The following is a 14,397-nucleotide window of genomic DNA, read 5'->3' as shown; positions in this document are numbered from 1 at the left end:
CGGAAAGCACGGTGCGTAAACGACGCAGACAGCGCTGGGTTTTTTGGTCGGGACCGCTAGGACGATAACTAATAAAATCGCTCGATGCTAACGTGCGGCAACGTACGACGACGGTATTAACAGATCGAAGCGTCTTTCCAGAAACTTGCTTCCCCGAAAATGGCGATGAGCATAGCAGCTCAAAAGTGCGATATGCAATGTGCGGGTTTGCTTGTTAGATTTGCGTGCTACACGTGTAGCGCGCCAGCGAATAGGACCTACGCAAATTTTGTAAACGTAGGATGTGTGGGCTATCCGTGCGTGTATGGATGTATGCATGAATAAGTCGGCCCGCAGAATTGAATGCTGAGGTAGGAGCCTGTTCTCCCCGGAGCGCGCCCTCTCACATAACACGGACGCAAGCCGATCGACTCGCGGACGCGGCGCCGAACAGCTCGTCGGCAACTCCACGAGGCTTGTTGACCTCACGAGGGAGCTAAGCTCCCGGTGCCCAATGCAGGTCCGCCTAATGCTCGGGAGTCCGACGAGGCTTTAGACCTCACGAGGGAGCAAAGGCTCCCGGTGCCAAATGTAGGTCACCTGATGGCGTCGCGATAGGGCGCGAGTTCGAAGATGGCGTGCCGTTGCTCCGGTGGTGTCCGGAGATCGTAGGGAGGGCGGCGTTGACTAGAGAGCGAGAGGGAGGTCAAGCAACGAGATTCTTAGCACGAAGCTACGACCACCCCGGCGCAGTCCTCCAAGCAGGACAAGGAGGGAGAAACGACCCTGTAGAGGGGGAAGAGCAGGGCCCAGCTCGGCGGAAAATTCTAACGGACGGACACTTCATTCGCAGCTCTCGTCACGAGTAGTAGAGAGATAACCTAGGTTAAGGCGACACTGCGAAGACAACTTTGTAAACTTGTATGGAGACTTATTATATACCGAAATAAATTATATATATATATATATATATATATATATATATATATATATATATATATATATATATATACGGACTCCAAGTTCAAGCCGAACTACACACACACATCATCCTTCCGCTCCTAACCCGAACAGCAGACTACCACCACTAGCCGTTACCCTATCATCAAGTGCGCTTGCACGCTCGATCGTCATCGCCAAAGCCCGGAAACGCAAGCTACACACCAGCGAATTGGACGCCACCTTGCTGGAGGAGGCTAAAGCTCTAAGTCCTGACCATCAAGGCCTCATAAACATAAACGAGCTGCTCCCCTCAGACGTCCACAAGCTGCGTACAAGGGCTAGGCTGGATGCCAAGAAGAGGCAGGGCTGCCGAACGTTCGTCAGAGAAGGGAGACTATACATGCGCTGTAACGATGACAGCGAGCGTGCTACGTTCATCAACACCGACGCCGAGCTGAAGACTTTTTAGCCCGGTTTCCGACCGCTGCCAACATCGTCCAACACTGAGGCTACAACACACACACACACACATCATTCCACCACACCCACCATCAAGCTCATCTGCCACGTCTTCATCTGGTTCTAAGGTATCTCTGTCCGAAGGTCTACGAGTCTGTCATTTTAATACGAACTCGCTTACGGGTCACATTGAGATGATCAGGCTTTTCTTATCCACTCGCTCTCCATTCCACGTAATAGCTGTTACTGAGACCTGGTTAAGCGACAAGGTAACGTCCATCCCTTCTCTGGACGATTACCTACTGTACAGACGAGACAGAAACAGAAACGGAGGAGGTGTGGCCCTCTACATACACAAATCTCTGACAGTTAACGTTATTTCATCATCTGACGGTGAATGGTCTGGTAAGCCAGGAAAGCCTGAATATCTCTTCTGTGAAGTATCGGCAAAGGGAGTTTCTCCTATCATCGTGGGGGTTGTGTATCGTCCACCTCATGCTCCTTTCTTCCAAGGCTCTAACTTTATAGACCAGCTAACAACCCACATGCACAATTACTCCACGAAGGTTATAGTGGGAGACTTTAATTCTGACCAACTCTCCTCATCTGAAGACGCCAATTTCATCAGGGTCTTTATTTATAGTCTCTCGAACTAATGTTAGAGACTTGTGGACCTCGATGGACTAGTTGGCAATAAACAAAAACACTCTCAACCGTTAATTTGAATTAATATGCCGTAAGAAAAGGCTTTGATATTTATTGAAAGATAGAGTGTATTTACAAGTGTTAAAACTACGGATAAGAAATGAAGGCTACAGTATTAAAGTACCGACGCGTGAACAACGATATTGTTACGGACGACACTGTGAGGCGAGTAAGTGCGCTTACAGTGTTTCGGCAATACGTACTGTATATACAATCAGCGAGAGCGGCAGAAGGCCGCTCGCGCAACAGGCGGAGAGAGAGAGAGAGAGAGAGAGTAGGAACGAGCGAGCGCGCGTTGCCATGGCAACGCCCTTTTCGGTGCCGTGCGAGCAGGCTAATACGTTCGAATTCGAGGGACAACAGCTCGCCTCTCGAACCTTCTCGCTCTCTCTCTCTCGGCGTAACCGTCTAATCTTTCGAACATACCGCCCCTCTTGCTGCCTCGCAGCAACAAAGAGACCAGCAATCAACAACTAACATTAAAGATAGGAAAGCCTACTTCGAGAGAAGCTAGTCCCTATCATGACTCTACCGATCGAATGTTCTCACTATAATGTCTTTGGAATCAATCCTTATATCGAACTTTCGATCAACAAACAAATTTACAACAATTAAAGTTTAACAACTTTACAATAAATCCGATACAATGTTAAATTCGCCTATATACTTGAATAATGTAATTCAAAATTTCTAGCAAACCTAATACTAAAGAACAAAATAATACCTTGACAGTCGACTAGAATGCTATCTATTCACGAGCTAAATGAGTTTACAGTGTTGGTGCTGTGTGTAAAATCTCTTCGATTGATGACACTGGGAAACTCTTCAGTCTTGACTGGACTGGTTGAAGGCTGAAGACTGCCCTCTGTGCTCTCTCGTCTGAGGGCAGAAAGATGACCTTCACAACTGGTCTCTGCGAAACGCAGCTAGAATTGCAGCAGTGGACAAATCTGACACCACTTCAATGTGAATGGCCCAAACAACCATACACACAAAGATCGCTATATATCCCTTTGTAGACTTGGCACCTGTGCCCTTGGAGAATAATATTGGAAACGGTCCCGCATAGTCCAGACCGGTGTATACGAAAACTCGCTGGGGAGTAACTCGATATGATGGAAGCGGTGCCATTTGCTGCTGTACACTCTGAGCAGCGTAACGAATACATCTATGGCAGCGACGATAAACTCCTTGTATAACTCTTAACCCACGTGAAATCCAATACGTCCTGTTGAGGGTACTGAGTATCAGCTGGATACCTCCATGAAGAGTCCTACGATGTACCTCAATCAACCTCTTGACTGATAATACTGGATGCTGGCAGTATAATCGAGTGCTTCTCATCGTACTGCAAGAACGAATGCTGCAATCGGCCTCCAACTCGGAGCAAACCCTGTGGACAAATAAATGGTGCCAGTCGCAGCAAGTGACTGCGAGATGACAATCGTTGTTTACTTTAGAGACACCGCAATTCCTCCTCGTAGTGCTGACTTTGCACATAACGAATCAGACCGACTTCAGCAGCCTCCATCTCCTCGGCAGTAAAATGTCCAGTGCAGCGATTTCCTCTGGGTTTGCCTGTATTCGAACGCCATCTGTAAACACAAGCCAAAATTCGCAACATCTTCGGGAAACTCGAGAACTTCTCCAAGTAAGCCAGCGCCTGCGGTTCCCGATCTTCCTGAACCTTCTTCTCAACAGCAACCTGTGCACTCACTACATCTAATGAAACATCTACCTGCCATCTATCAGTTACCTTCCTCCAATAATTCCTGATCCATTCAGGTCCTTCCCACCACAAGGAAGACTGCTGAAGCTGCTCCGACGAAAAACCTCGAGTCGCGCAATCGGCTGGATTGTCCTCCGACTTAACCTAACGCCACTGCACCCCAGGCAGAGTAGTGATCACCTCACTGACTCTGTTTGCCAGGAATGTCTGCCATCTCGATGGGTGGCCCTTCAACCAATCTAACACTACCTTGGAATCTGTCCAGCAATGCACTGAAACAGGCTTCAATAAAATTCCATCTAATAGGTGCTTCAACAATCTAAACAACAGCACCGAGCCACACAACTCCAATCGACGCAAACTCTCCGTCTTAGTAGGAGCTACTTTCGTCTTGGACATAATCAACGCCGATTTCTGCCCTGGTATTACCATATACGCTGCAGCGACGATAGCTCTCTGAGATGCGTCAGAAAACCCATGCAACTCCCACGATGGTTGCGATGAAGAGCCAAACCAACGAGGAATACGCAACTGAGCCAGTTCAGGAGGATCAGACCTCAACGTTTGTCACTGATCTAGATGTTCTCCTGTGAGAGGTGAGTCCCAGTCGACACCATTAATCCACAAATCCTGGAGCATGAGTTTGGCCCTGACTAATACAGGTGACAGCCAACTAAGTGGATCAAACAACCTCGAAATCTCCGACAGAATCGCTCTCTTAGACACAACCTTTGGAGAAACTGGAATCTTAACCTCAAAACGAAACGAATCACTCGATGGTGTCCATTTTAGGCCCAAAGCAGAAACTGCCTCATCCCATTCGACAACGAACTCTTTCTGCTTTTCCGTCTGGATATCCTCCACGATAGCCGAACTGTTTGACGCCCATTTTCCCAACTCCATACCTGCTGATGATAGAAGCTTGATCAGCTGATTCCGAATCTCAATGGCCTCAGACTCATTGTCAGAGCATACAAACGCATCATCTACATACATATTGTGTCTGAGCACCTGCGCAGCTAAGGGAAACTCTACACTTCCCTCACTCGCTAGCTGAAGAAGAGTTCGAATTGAGAGGTATGGAGCGGAGCGCGTACCATACGTAACCGTCAACAACCTATAATCTTCGATAGGCTTCAAAACGTCAGAACGCCACACTATTCTTTGCCAGTCAACATCATCCGGGTGAATGAGAATTTGCCTAAACTCCTTGACGATGTCAGCCGTGAACACAACCTCCGAGAATCTCCACATCGAAATAATAATCGTGACATCCGACTGTAATTTGCGACCCGTTCAAAGAACGTCATTCAGCGATATTTTTCCAAAGCAACCATTAAAAACCACACGAAATTTACCTTCCGGCCCCACCTCAGCCGAGTACACTGGTTGATGCGTAAAATAGAACGTGTTATCCCTTCGATGCGAACTATTTACAAGCTCCATATGACCTAAATTTAGATACTCCTCCATAAACTTCCTATAGGCACTATCTACTCTCGAATCCTGCGCTCGACGCTTCTCTGAGCGGAGCCAACATGCCACAGCAATCTGCCTCGTGTGTGCAAATGAAACCTCTGACAATCTCTCAGAGAATGGTAAGCGAACGACAAATCTGCCCTTATAATCTCGGTAGACAGTATCCAAGAAATAATCCTCACAATACTGATCCTCCTTGGACAAAACTTGTGAAGTGGAAATCTCCTCCCAAAACCTCTCTGACAATGACGAAACCGAAGGCTCCACTTCCACATGACAGGCATGAGCAGTCTGAGCTCCATCAGACTCAGCACTAGAAGACGCTCTACCCGTCAAAATCCACCCAAAAACGGTCTCCTGAGCAACAGGAGTATCAGTTGCACCAATTATGAGCCCTGGCCGAATGATAGCAGCGTACACCTCTGCGCTGAGCACGCAGTCTATACGCTTTGAGCGAGCAAAATCTGGATCAGCAAGCTGCAAGCCCCTGATGTGGTCCCAATTGGACACTACGACCTCCTCTCGCGGGAAAAATCCCGTTACCTCTCTCAACACCAACGCCGAAAACTCCAAACAAAATTCTGAGTTCAACCTGGACTTTACCGTAGAACACCGTAGAAGGACCTGCACTGTCACCAACCACAGAGACAGAAACAGGCTTAGTCTTTGCGGACAAACATTGCACCACTCTTTGCGTATCAAAAGAGATTGAACGGATTGAATTAAGACCTTGGCTGTGGCCATCAACCGGGTCCAACCCACCACTATTGTACTTCCTGATACCTCCAGCATACTTGACTTGCCAGGCGCGCTAGAAGAGCCCTTCTGACCTGTTGAATTTGAAGAATCCGCAGCCTCTCCTCCTTGTCGTTGATCCGAGTGAACCTTCGTGTTGTGTCTGCCCTTACAATTGGCGCAACGATTCTGAGATATGCAATCAGCCGATAAATGTCCAGATCTCAAACAATTGAGACACAATCTCTCCTTTTTACAATGTTCAAAGTGAGCGGAAGTCGACATACCATTGAACCTTGGACACGCTTGAAGCTGATGAGGACCCTTACATAAGCTACATTTTACAGAGGCATTGCACCATCTGCATCCTGATCAAGCGAGGACGCACGAGTCTCGAGAAAATTTGTGAGAGCTGAAAATGTCGAAAAACCCACCGACTCTTGCGAAATACGCCACCCTTCTCGCGTCTCATTATCCAACTTGCGCTCGACCATATGGATAAGCCAACTATCCCAATGTTCGCACGGGCAACCTGCATCCTTGAAGGTTTTATGCGCGGCTTCCGCCTTATCCAGTAACTCGATCAACTCTCCCGGTGATTTCCGCTTAACCGGTTTCATATCGATCAGCAATTCCGTATAAGTATGCATGCGTCTCGTAGGGTTATCGTACCTTCGCATCAATTTTTGCCAATCCAAGTCAAAACTAGCACCCGTCAACGGAAGACCCTTTACTCTGAGCGCTGCAGGCCCTTCAACCGAGTCTACTAAATATTGTATCTTGATAGCATCTGGTAAGTTGACCTAGTTTTTCACCATCGAAGAAAATTGCTCCTTGAAGGTCTCCCATTCCTCGGCTTTTCCGGAAAATTTCGGGATATGACACTTCGGCATGTTCGCGAACTCCGACGGACCCGGAACTGGTGGTGCGTGTACGACCTGACTATTTTGCGCGCCTGCAGCGGTTACCGGTGGCCTCGCGGCGATTTGTAAATCTTCAATTGACTGAAGCACATCCGCTTTACTCTCCACATAACTCGACTCAACCTCGAGATACTCGTCGTTCTCGAAGTACGCCTCGCCTTTGAAAGCCGACCTATTCGCTTGCAGGACCAGATCCCTTTGAGTGTACTCGAACCAATACGACTCTAACAAGCTCAAACGCGTGCGCATGTGCGGCAGCGTGCGAGCAGATGCCGCTAATCTTACCGTATTACGTTTAAAATTCAGCAAGAACCCGCTTATGCGCTTCTGCTTCACTAATTCTGCAGCCGCATCAGCCATTGTTGCAGAGTGCCAACTCGATCAAATACGAATAATACAAGTAAACCGAAACTTGATTTAGGAATTCTAGCAGCGATCGAACTACGAGCAGAGAGCGAGTCAAACAAATAATAATGATGCTTAAGTGCCGCCGTAGGTCCGCATACACACGGACACTAATTAATATGGCCGTCGAGACGCCAATGCGCGAAGAAATGCTCTGTGTGGTGCGGCCCCCGCGGCTTAATGACGCATGACAGCGAAAATCTCCGTCACGTCCGGACGGCGAGCCGAGCAACGAGCGACGCGTCGATCGAGCGAGCTTGCGCCAGCCGTTGAACTGCGCACAGCTGCTAGTGCGAATACGCGAACGAGAGAGAGAGAGAGAGAGAGAGAGAGAGAGAGAGAGAGAGAGAGAGAGAGAGAGAGAGACTAAGAGCGAACACCGCTCTGCCGCTGCCTCAACGTGGCCTGACGACGCCAAGTGAGCGAGAGCGAGACAGAGCAAGCGAGAGAGAGATTGATTGATTGATAAACAGATTTATTAACGCCGTGATCAAAAGGCCGTAGGGCGAGGAGCAAATAATACAGCATAGCAGGAATAGAAATACAAATAAAGATGGCAACTTATAACAAATTTTTCGATGGCACAGCAGTGGCCAATATTTGGCATACAATAATAGACTTAAGCTAATGTATTACAAAATAAAGAGTTGCAAATCGTAAACAAAATAATGGAAAAACAAAATAATAATATCTCTCTTAACCAGTAGTAAACGGCTCACCAATTAAAGGCAGCAAAGAAAACTGAGTAGTAAGATCGCAGTAACATCTTATAACCTAATCAAATATTAATAATGCTAGTAATATATACTCGCCTCTGACTGTCAAACCATGCGCTCCAGGTCGTTAGCAGTGATGATCGGAATGATTTCTGAACCATCCGCTTTTCTAACTAAAATCTTATCGTCACGTACCCAAACATATTTATAGCCTAAGGCATTTGCACGTGTTTTCACAGCTAAGCGTAAATTATGGAGAAACGGGGATAACATGTCGTGCATATCGATAGATGTATCGCTACCGCCCGGATAAATATCACTAAACTTAATTGGACCAAATAATCGCTTCGCTCGCAAGACATCATCGCGCACGCAAATACTTTTAAAACGAATACAGAACACAAGTGGGCGAGGAGCGCGCTGAGACGAAAGCTGAGAAGCCTCAGCAGCATTAGACTGCGGGCGACTAAGAATTTCACGAACACTATGCACGTCAGTAATATATTTAGCGACGTTTAGCTTAGTAAAAATAGCCCTAGTGATGTCATGAAGAGAAGCTTGACAAGTGGGCGGGATATCCGAAACCTTAATCTCCGCATATTTACAGCTCTTATCAAAACGCTCTTTTAGGCTCGCAACCTCTTTCGTTAGTTTCGCGTTCTCGTTCTCCAGCAAGGTAACTCTGCTTTCCTGATTGTCAACCTTAGCAACAAGCGCGTCAATTTTGCTACTAAGAGCGGTATTACCGGAAGTGATGACGTTAAATAATTCGCCAAGCTTATCGTCAACAGACATCGCATTCCAATTAGAAGGCGTCGACATTGTGGAAGAACAAGGGAGAGAATGCGAACTAGAGTCGTCCAACCGATTTTCAGTCAACGATGCAGGGTCAGTACTACGAGTAAACTCGGAACTGAGGCTAGCAATACTAAGATCGCTAATATCGGGAATGTCGAGCCAAGGTCGCGCCCAGCGTCAAAAATAGAATCGCGCTCACAGCGACTAGGAAGCGAAGTGATGTCGGGTGGCGTGGAAAGTGCCTTATGAGTTTTAAGGCAGCATCCACTACAGGACTTACTCTTAACAAAACGTGCTACACAACCAGCATGAAAATCAAGTCCGCATTGATAGCACGAGACAGCTCGAGTAACTATGTTACGACCGCACTTCCTACACACTGGCATTAATACGCATATGAATATTAATATAAATAAAACGGAAACTTAAAAATAAAACGCAAACTTATAAATAAACGCAATAATTACAACTATTAAAATAAAAACTATAGCAAAGCGCAAAAATAAAAAAAAAATTAAAAAAGCGAAAAACGCAGTGAAAAACGCAACAAATGCAAATAAAAAACATCAATTTAACTTATTAATAGAAATCAATCAATTAAGAACGCAGTGAAATTTCGCGCCAAACAAAAATGATCAATTTTAAGAACACTCGCCAAGTTCGACGAAATTGAGTAGGTTTACAAACGCATTTCGAATTCGCGCCAAACAAAAGATGATGATTTCACAAACACAGGCCTCGGTGAAGTAAACAAGTTACGTAATCGGGCATTGAACTTGCGCCACATGCGAACGAGAAAGAAAGAAAAGAAAAAGAAAAAAAAAAGAGCTAGTGACCAAGAAGAAAGGCCAATTCGCTAGGACAAAAGCAAACGCATAGGGACCAAAGGAGATTCAGTGGCTAGGATGCCTGCACTAGAGCTCTCTCTCTCTCTCTCTCACCGCACAAATCACGCCTGAACGCACGTACGAACCTCACTCGCACACAGCCAAAGAAGAGTCAGGAGACGGTCATAAATCACCGGGCTGGTGCAGAACAGTAGGCTTCGGTCGGTCCTTGCTGGTGTAACGGACGATAACGATGACAGTCATGAACGAGCGAAGGTCGGCAGCGAGCAAGCGGGCTGAGTAGTAATGGCGAAGTGGTATAACCTCAAAACTTTTCGTCAGGCAAAGTGCAGAACCATGGCTCAACAGCAAAATGACAGTGCTGGGATTTTATTTCCAAAAGGAGCCATAACGGTCCCACACCGCCTGTAATACACAGAAACTCGCACCGAAGTGCACAGATTTGTAAAAATCAAGAATTTACGGAGCGACTTCGAAGGTGCGTCCACACTACTCACCAGAGAGAGAGAGAGAGAGAGAGAGAGAGAGAGAGAGAGAGAGAGAGAGAGAGAGAGAGAGAGAGAGAGAGAGAGCGAGGGGAGGAGCGAGAATGAAATTCAAACCTCATTTACGCCGGAGCCGTCGACTCCCGTGATGACTTTGCGTACTGGTCGCGTCGTCCGAAGTTGGCGGGAATACGGTACCAATATGGCCGCCTTCTTCTTATTTCCCCTCGTTGTGCCCCAAAATGGCGAACTCGTGGCGTCCCTCGAAGTTCAAATCTTGGCCCTTGGCTATAGCCTCTAAACCTCTAACCTCTAATCCTCTAAACTTCTAATACGTCTAACCTCTAAACAAATAAATACTTCTAATCGTCTAAACGTCTAAATTTTTACAACAACAACAAGCAGCTAGGCCCAATGCAGCCAACTGCGAGAGCGAATTCCAGGAAGATTTGTAACGCCCCGTACAAGCTCCGCAAAAAACTATACAGAATAAAAACTAAAATTTATTGAATACATTTTTAGATTTTATGCGAGTATCGCGCTCCCCCATTTTCAACTAGGATAAGCCCGCGCTACAACTGACAGCGCAACTTCAGCAGCGCCACGAGCCAGCGAGCGGCGGTAGCAGCAACACCGAAAGAAGAGGGAGAGCGCGCAACACACTATGTATATATGTATATAGAAGGCGAGCGCAGCGGAGCAAGAGAAGGAGAAGCGGCGGCGGCGGCGTAGTGCGCGCATATTATAAATTATTTGTATGAATAGGTTTTCTACATAGGTGTGAATGTCTGTGTGAAAGTGTGAATGTGAAAGTATTTTCGGCGGCACGATCCCCGCTCGCTCCGAGGCCTATAAAAGGACCCGCACGGCCAGTATGAGCTCACTAGCCGAAGCGCAACTTAAGCGCCAGTGCAACTAAAGCGCCTAGTCCCTGCTCCTGAGCAACTTATGCCTTGAGCAGGTAAAAGACTTTGAATATTTTCAAATATTTCTACACTAGTAAAAATTTCGAGTCAGGCACGATACCGCATCATAAAGCGTATCAGTCCTAGACTTAGAAAAATTCTAATTCTTGTCAAAATAACTTTCATTACATAATTTAAACTTGTAAAATTTCGAATAAGATCAGATAATGCAAATTTAAGCGTATCTGCATAAAATCTTTTCTTCTAACAATACGATTCAAATCAGATTACGCAACTTAAAAGCATATCTGTTTATTTTTGTTTGTAAAAATCAAAGCGGATTTACCCATTTAATTTTTGTGATACTTAGAAGATATGAAAGATATACGCAATATTCTATTATTTATTTATTTGAATATATTTATTTTTGTTATAAAGAACAAAAATCTCTTTATTGCGATAAACCTCCACTACCTGTTATCCCGGACCTGAACTATCATAATTGAAAATTATTATAAAAATTTAAAATCTTTCTATTTAATCTGTTGTCAGAATCACGACGTGGATTAGTAAATGTTTGCGCCTTTTCAGATTGTAAAATCAATAGATTTTGTATTCTTACATAAATTTAATTACTACAGAACAGAGATAAGTCGTGACCGTTTCAGATTCTGGACGCTCTCCGACCGTTGCGACTTCGAATAGTCGAACGGCTGTCGAAGTACTTTAACACCCCTTCACTATGCAAAAAACTTTTCCGTACACAATACACTTATTGCCACGATACTGCACGCTCTGTTACCAATAATTATAGTCTCTCGAACTAATGTTAGAGACTTGTGGATCTCGATGGACTAGTTGGCAATAAACAAAAACACTCAACCGTTAATTTGAATTAATATGCCGTAAGAAAAGGCTTTGATATTTATTGAAAGATAGAGTGTATTTACAAGTGTTAAAACTACGGAAAAGAAATGAAGGCTACAGTATTAAAGTACCGACGCGTGAACAACGGTATTGTTACGGATGACACTGTGAGGCGAGTACGTGCGCTCACAGTGTTTCGGCAATACGTACTGACCATACAATCAGCGAGAGCGGCAGAAGGCCGCTCGCGCAACAGGCGGAGAGAGAGAGAGAGAGAGAGAGAGAGAGAGAGAGAGAGAGAGAGAGAGAGAGAGAGAGAGAGTAGGAGCGAGCGAGCGCGCGTTGCCATGGCAACGCCCTTTTCGGTGCCATGCGAGCAGGCTAATACGTTCGAATTCGAGCGACAACAGCTCGCCTCTCGAACCTGCTCGCTCTCTCTCGGCGTAACCGTTTAATCTTTCGAACAGCCTTCATTGATGAAAACTCCCTTTCGTCTGTTCCCTATGGTGCCACGCACCACAAACAGGGTTCTGACACCTGGCTTGACTTGTGTCTAATCGATGAGCAGGATCGCCTGTTGTCATACTGGAAGACAGACGCACCTTTCATCAACGGGCACGACCTTATCACGGCCACTCTCGACGTACAGATTCCACGCTACGTACCTAACACATACTCTTACAGAAACTTTAAAGGAATCAGCGCCGAGAAGCTAAGGGACTATCTTAGCACATGTGACAGGTCATCTCTCACCACGTCATCACTCGACGAAAGCATATCTATACTTAACGCTAACCTAACGAACACCATCAATCATCTCGCCCCATTGCGGACTGTGACACCAAGACGACAACGTCACCCGTGGTACACCACGGCTCTTCGTTACCTTGTATCCGAGAGGGATAGACTTTACAGGCGTTTCAGGGACTCTAGGCTCGATTCGGATCTCCGCATTTACAGACTAGCTAGAGACTATGCTCACAAACAAGTCGAGGAAGCCAAGCTGAATTATTATTATTCACGCCTGTCTACCTTGACCGACGTTGCCGAGATCTGGAGAGAGCTGGAGAAACTTGGAATTTCTGCCACTAAGGCCCCATTACCATCCCGATTTACCACAGATGAACTCAACAGGCATTTCAGCGCGATCTCCAACGATCCGTTGGCCCCTGCCGTTGAGGATTATCTTCTGACCCAACATTTGATTTATTACCCTGGAAAGTCTTGACCTCCCGGAACATTTTGAATTCAAACCTATAACGGAATCGGACGTGTTGGCTGCGGTGTCGCACTTTGACACTCAGTCCAGGGGGAGCGACGGCATCCCACAGGTTGTCATCTCAAAAGCTTTGCCGGTTCTTGCTCCCTCACTAAGTCATATTTTCAACCTGTCCCTTAGCGAACCCTGCTTCCCATCTGCCTGGAAAATGTCACTTGTGCGCGCGCTCCACAAAGTCAGTTCACCAACAGCCCTGACTGATTACCGTCCGATTTCACTTCTCTGCTTTCTTTCCAAGGCTCTGGAGTGGCTAGTGCACAGGCAAGTCTCAGAATACCTTGAATTAAGGCTCCTACTAGATAATATTCAAACAGGCTTCCTCACTGGTCTCAGCACTCAGTCTGGCCTAATTAAGCTAACTGATGATGCCAGGGCCGGGATAAACAAAAAGAAAGTAACACTTCTCCTTCTCTTTGACTTTAGCAAGGCGTTTGACACTGTGTGTCACGTCAGGCTCCTGAGAAAGCTATCCACCTTCGGCTTCTCAAAGCAAGTCATCCGCTGGTTTGCCTCCTACCTCTCTGGTAGAGAGCAGGCCGTCGTTGGTGACAATAACGAACGTTCTTCTCCTCGGCGTCTCAACATCGGCGTCCCGCAGGGGTCCGTTCTGGGTCCACTGCTGTTTGCATTGTACATCAATGACATCGGTTTCTGCCTTGATACCGATGTTTTCCATCTCATCTACGCCGATGACTTGCAAATTTACAGTCAATCCCACCTCGAAGAGCTCGATTCTTTATCAAACAAGATGAGTGCCAATGCTGAGAGGATTACTGGTTGGGCTGCACAGAATAAGCTAAAACTTAATGTTGCTAAAACTAAAGCAATTGTCCTGGGCTCTCCCTACTACATAAACGCATTACCCTCAACAGCTAACACTTTCATTAACATAGGGGGTGCCCAGGTCAACTTTGAATCTTCCGTGCATAATCTGGGATTGGTGCTCGACTCTAAGCTTACGTGGAGGGAGCATATTACACAAGTGTGTAAGTGTGCTCACACACTAATGTGCAGGCTTTACTTTTTCAGGAAAAGCACCAATCTCAGGTTGCGCAAGCACTTACAAGGAAAGGTACCCACCCCGAACTCACCGATTTTGATGATTTTCATATATGTTGTAGAACATAAAAAAATAAGAGACAC

The 14,397-nt window shown here is 46.2% G+C and overlaps 1 protein-coding gene across 1 annotated transcript; it reads right to left on the bottom strand.

Annotated features, from left to right (window-relative positions):
* Positions 1–4,381: 4,381 nt before the first annotated feature.
* LOC116416236 lies at positions 4,382–6,648 on the bottom strand. Its single transcript, XM_031923917.1, has 3 exons — positions 6,480–6,648; positions 5,186–6,396; positions 4,382–5,092 (listed from the first exon to the last, which is right to left on the bottom strand). The coding sequence occupies exons 1-3, from the start codon at positions 6,646–6,648 to the stop codon at positions 4,382–4,384; spliced, it is 2,091 nt and encodes a 696-aa protein (XP_031779777.1).
* Positions 6,649–14,397: the final 7,749 nt, after the last annotated feature.

This window comes from Nasonia vitripennis, assembly GCF_009193385.2.
Source record: "Nasonia vitripennis strain AsymCx chromosome 2 unlocalized genomic scaffold, Nvit_psr_1.1 chr2_random0002, whole genome shotgun sequence".
In the NCBI taxonomy this organism is placed as follows: Eukaryota; Metazoa; Arthropoda; class Insecta; order Hymenoptera; family Pteromalidae; genus Nasonia; species Nasonia vitripennis.
The sequence above is the reverse complement of the archived record's forward strand: the minus strand, read 5'-3'. Positions and strand labels throughout refer to the sequence as shown.

What these genes read in the sequence shown, in the direction of transcription:
- LOC116416236 (XM_031923917.1), bottom strand. Translation starts at nt 6,648, where the DNA reads ATGAAACCGGTTAAGCGGAAATCACCGGGAGAGTTGATCGAGTTACTG. An exon ending in TGAGACGCGAGAAGGGTGGC is followed by an intron (nt 6,397 to 6,479) that starts GTATTTCGCAAG and finishes TCGCTTGATCAG; the next exon opens with GATGCAGATGGTGCAATGCC. An exon ending in AACCAGTGTACTCGGCTGAG is followed by an intron (nt 5,093 to 5,185) that starts GTGGGGCCGGAA and finishes CGCAAATTACAG; the next exon opens with TCGGATGTCACGATTATTAT.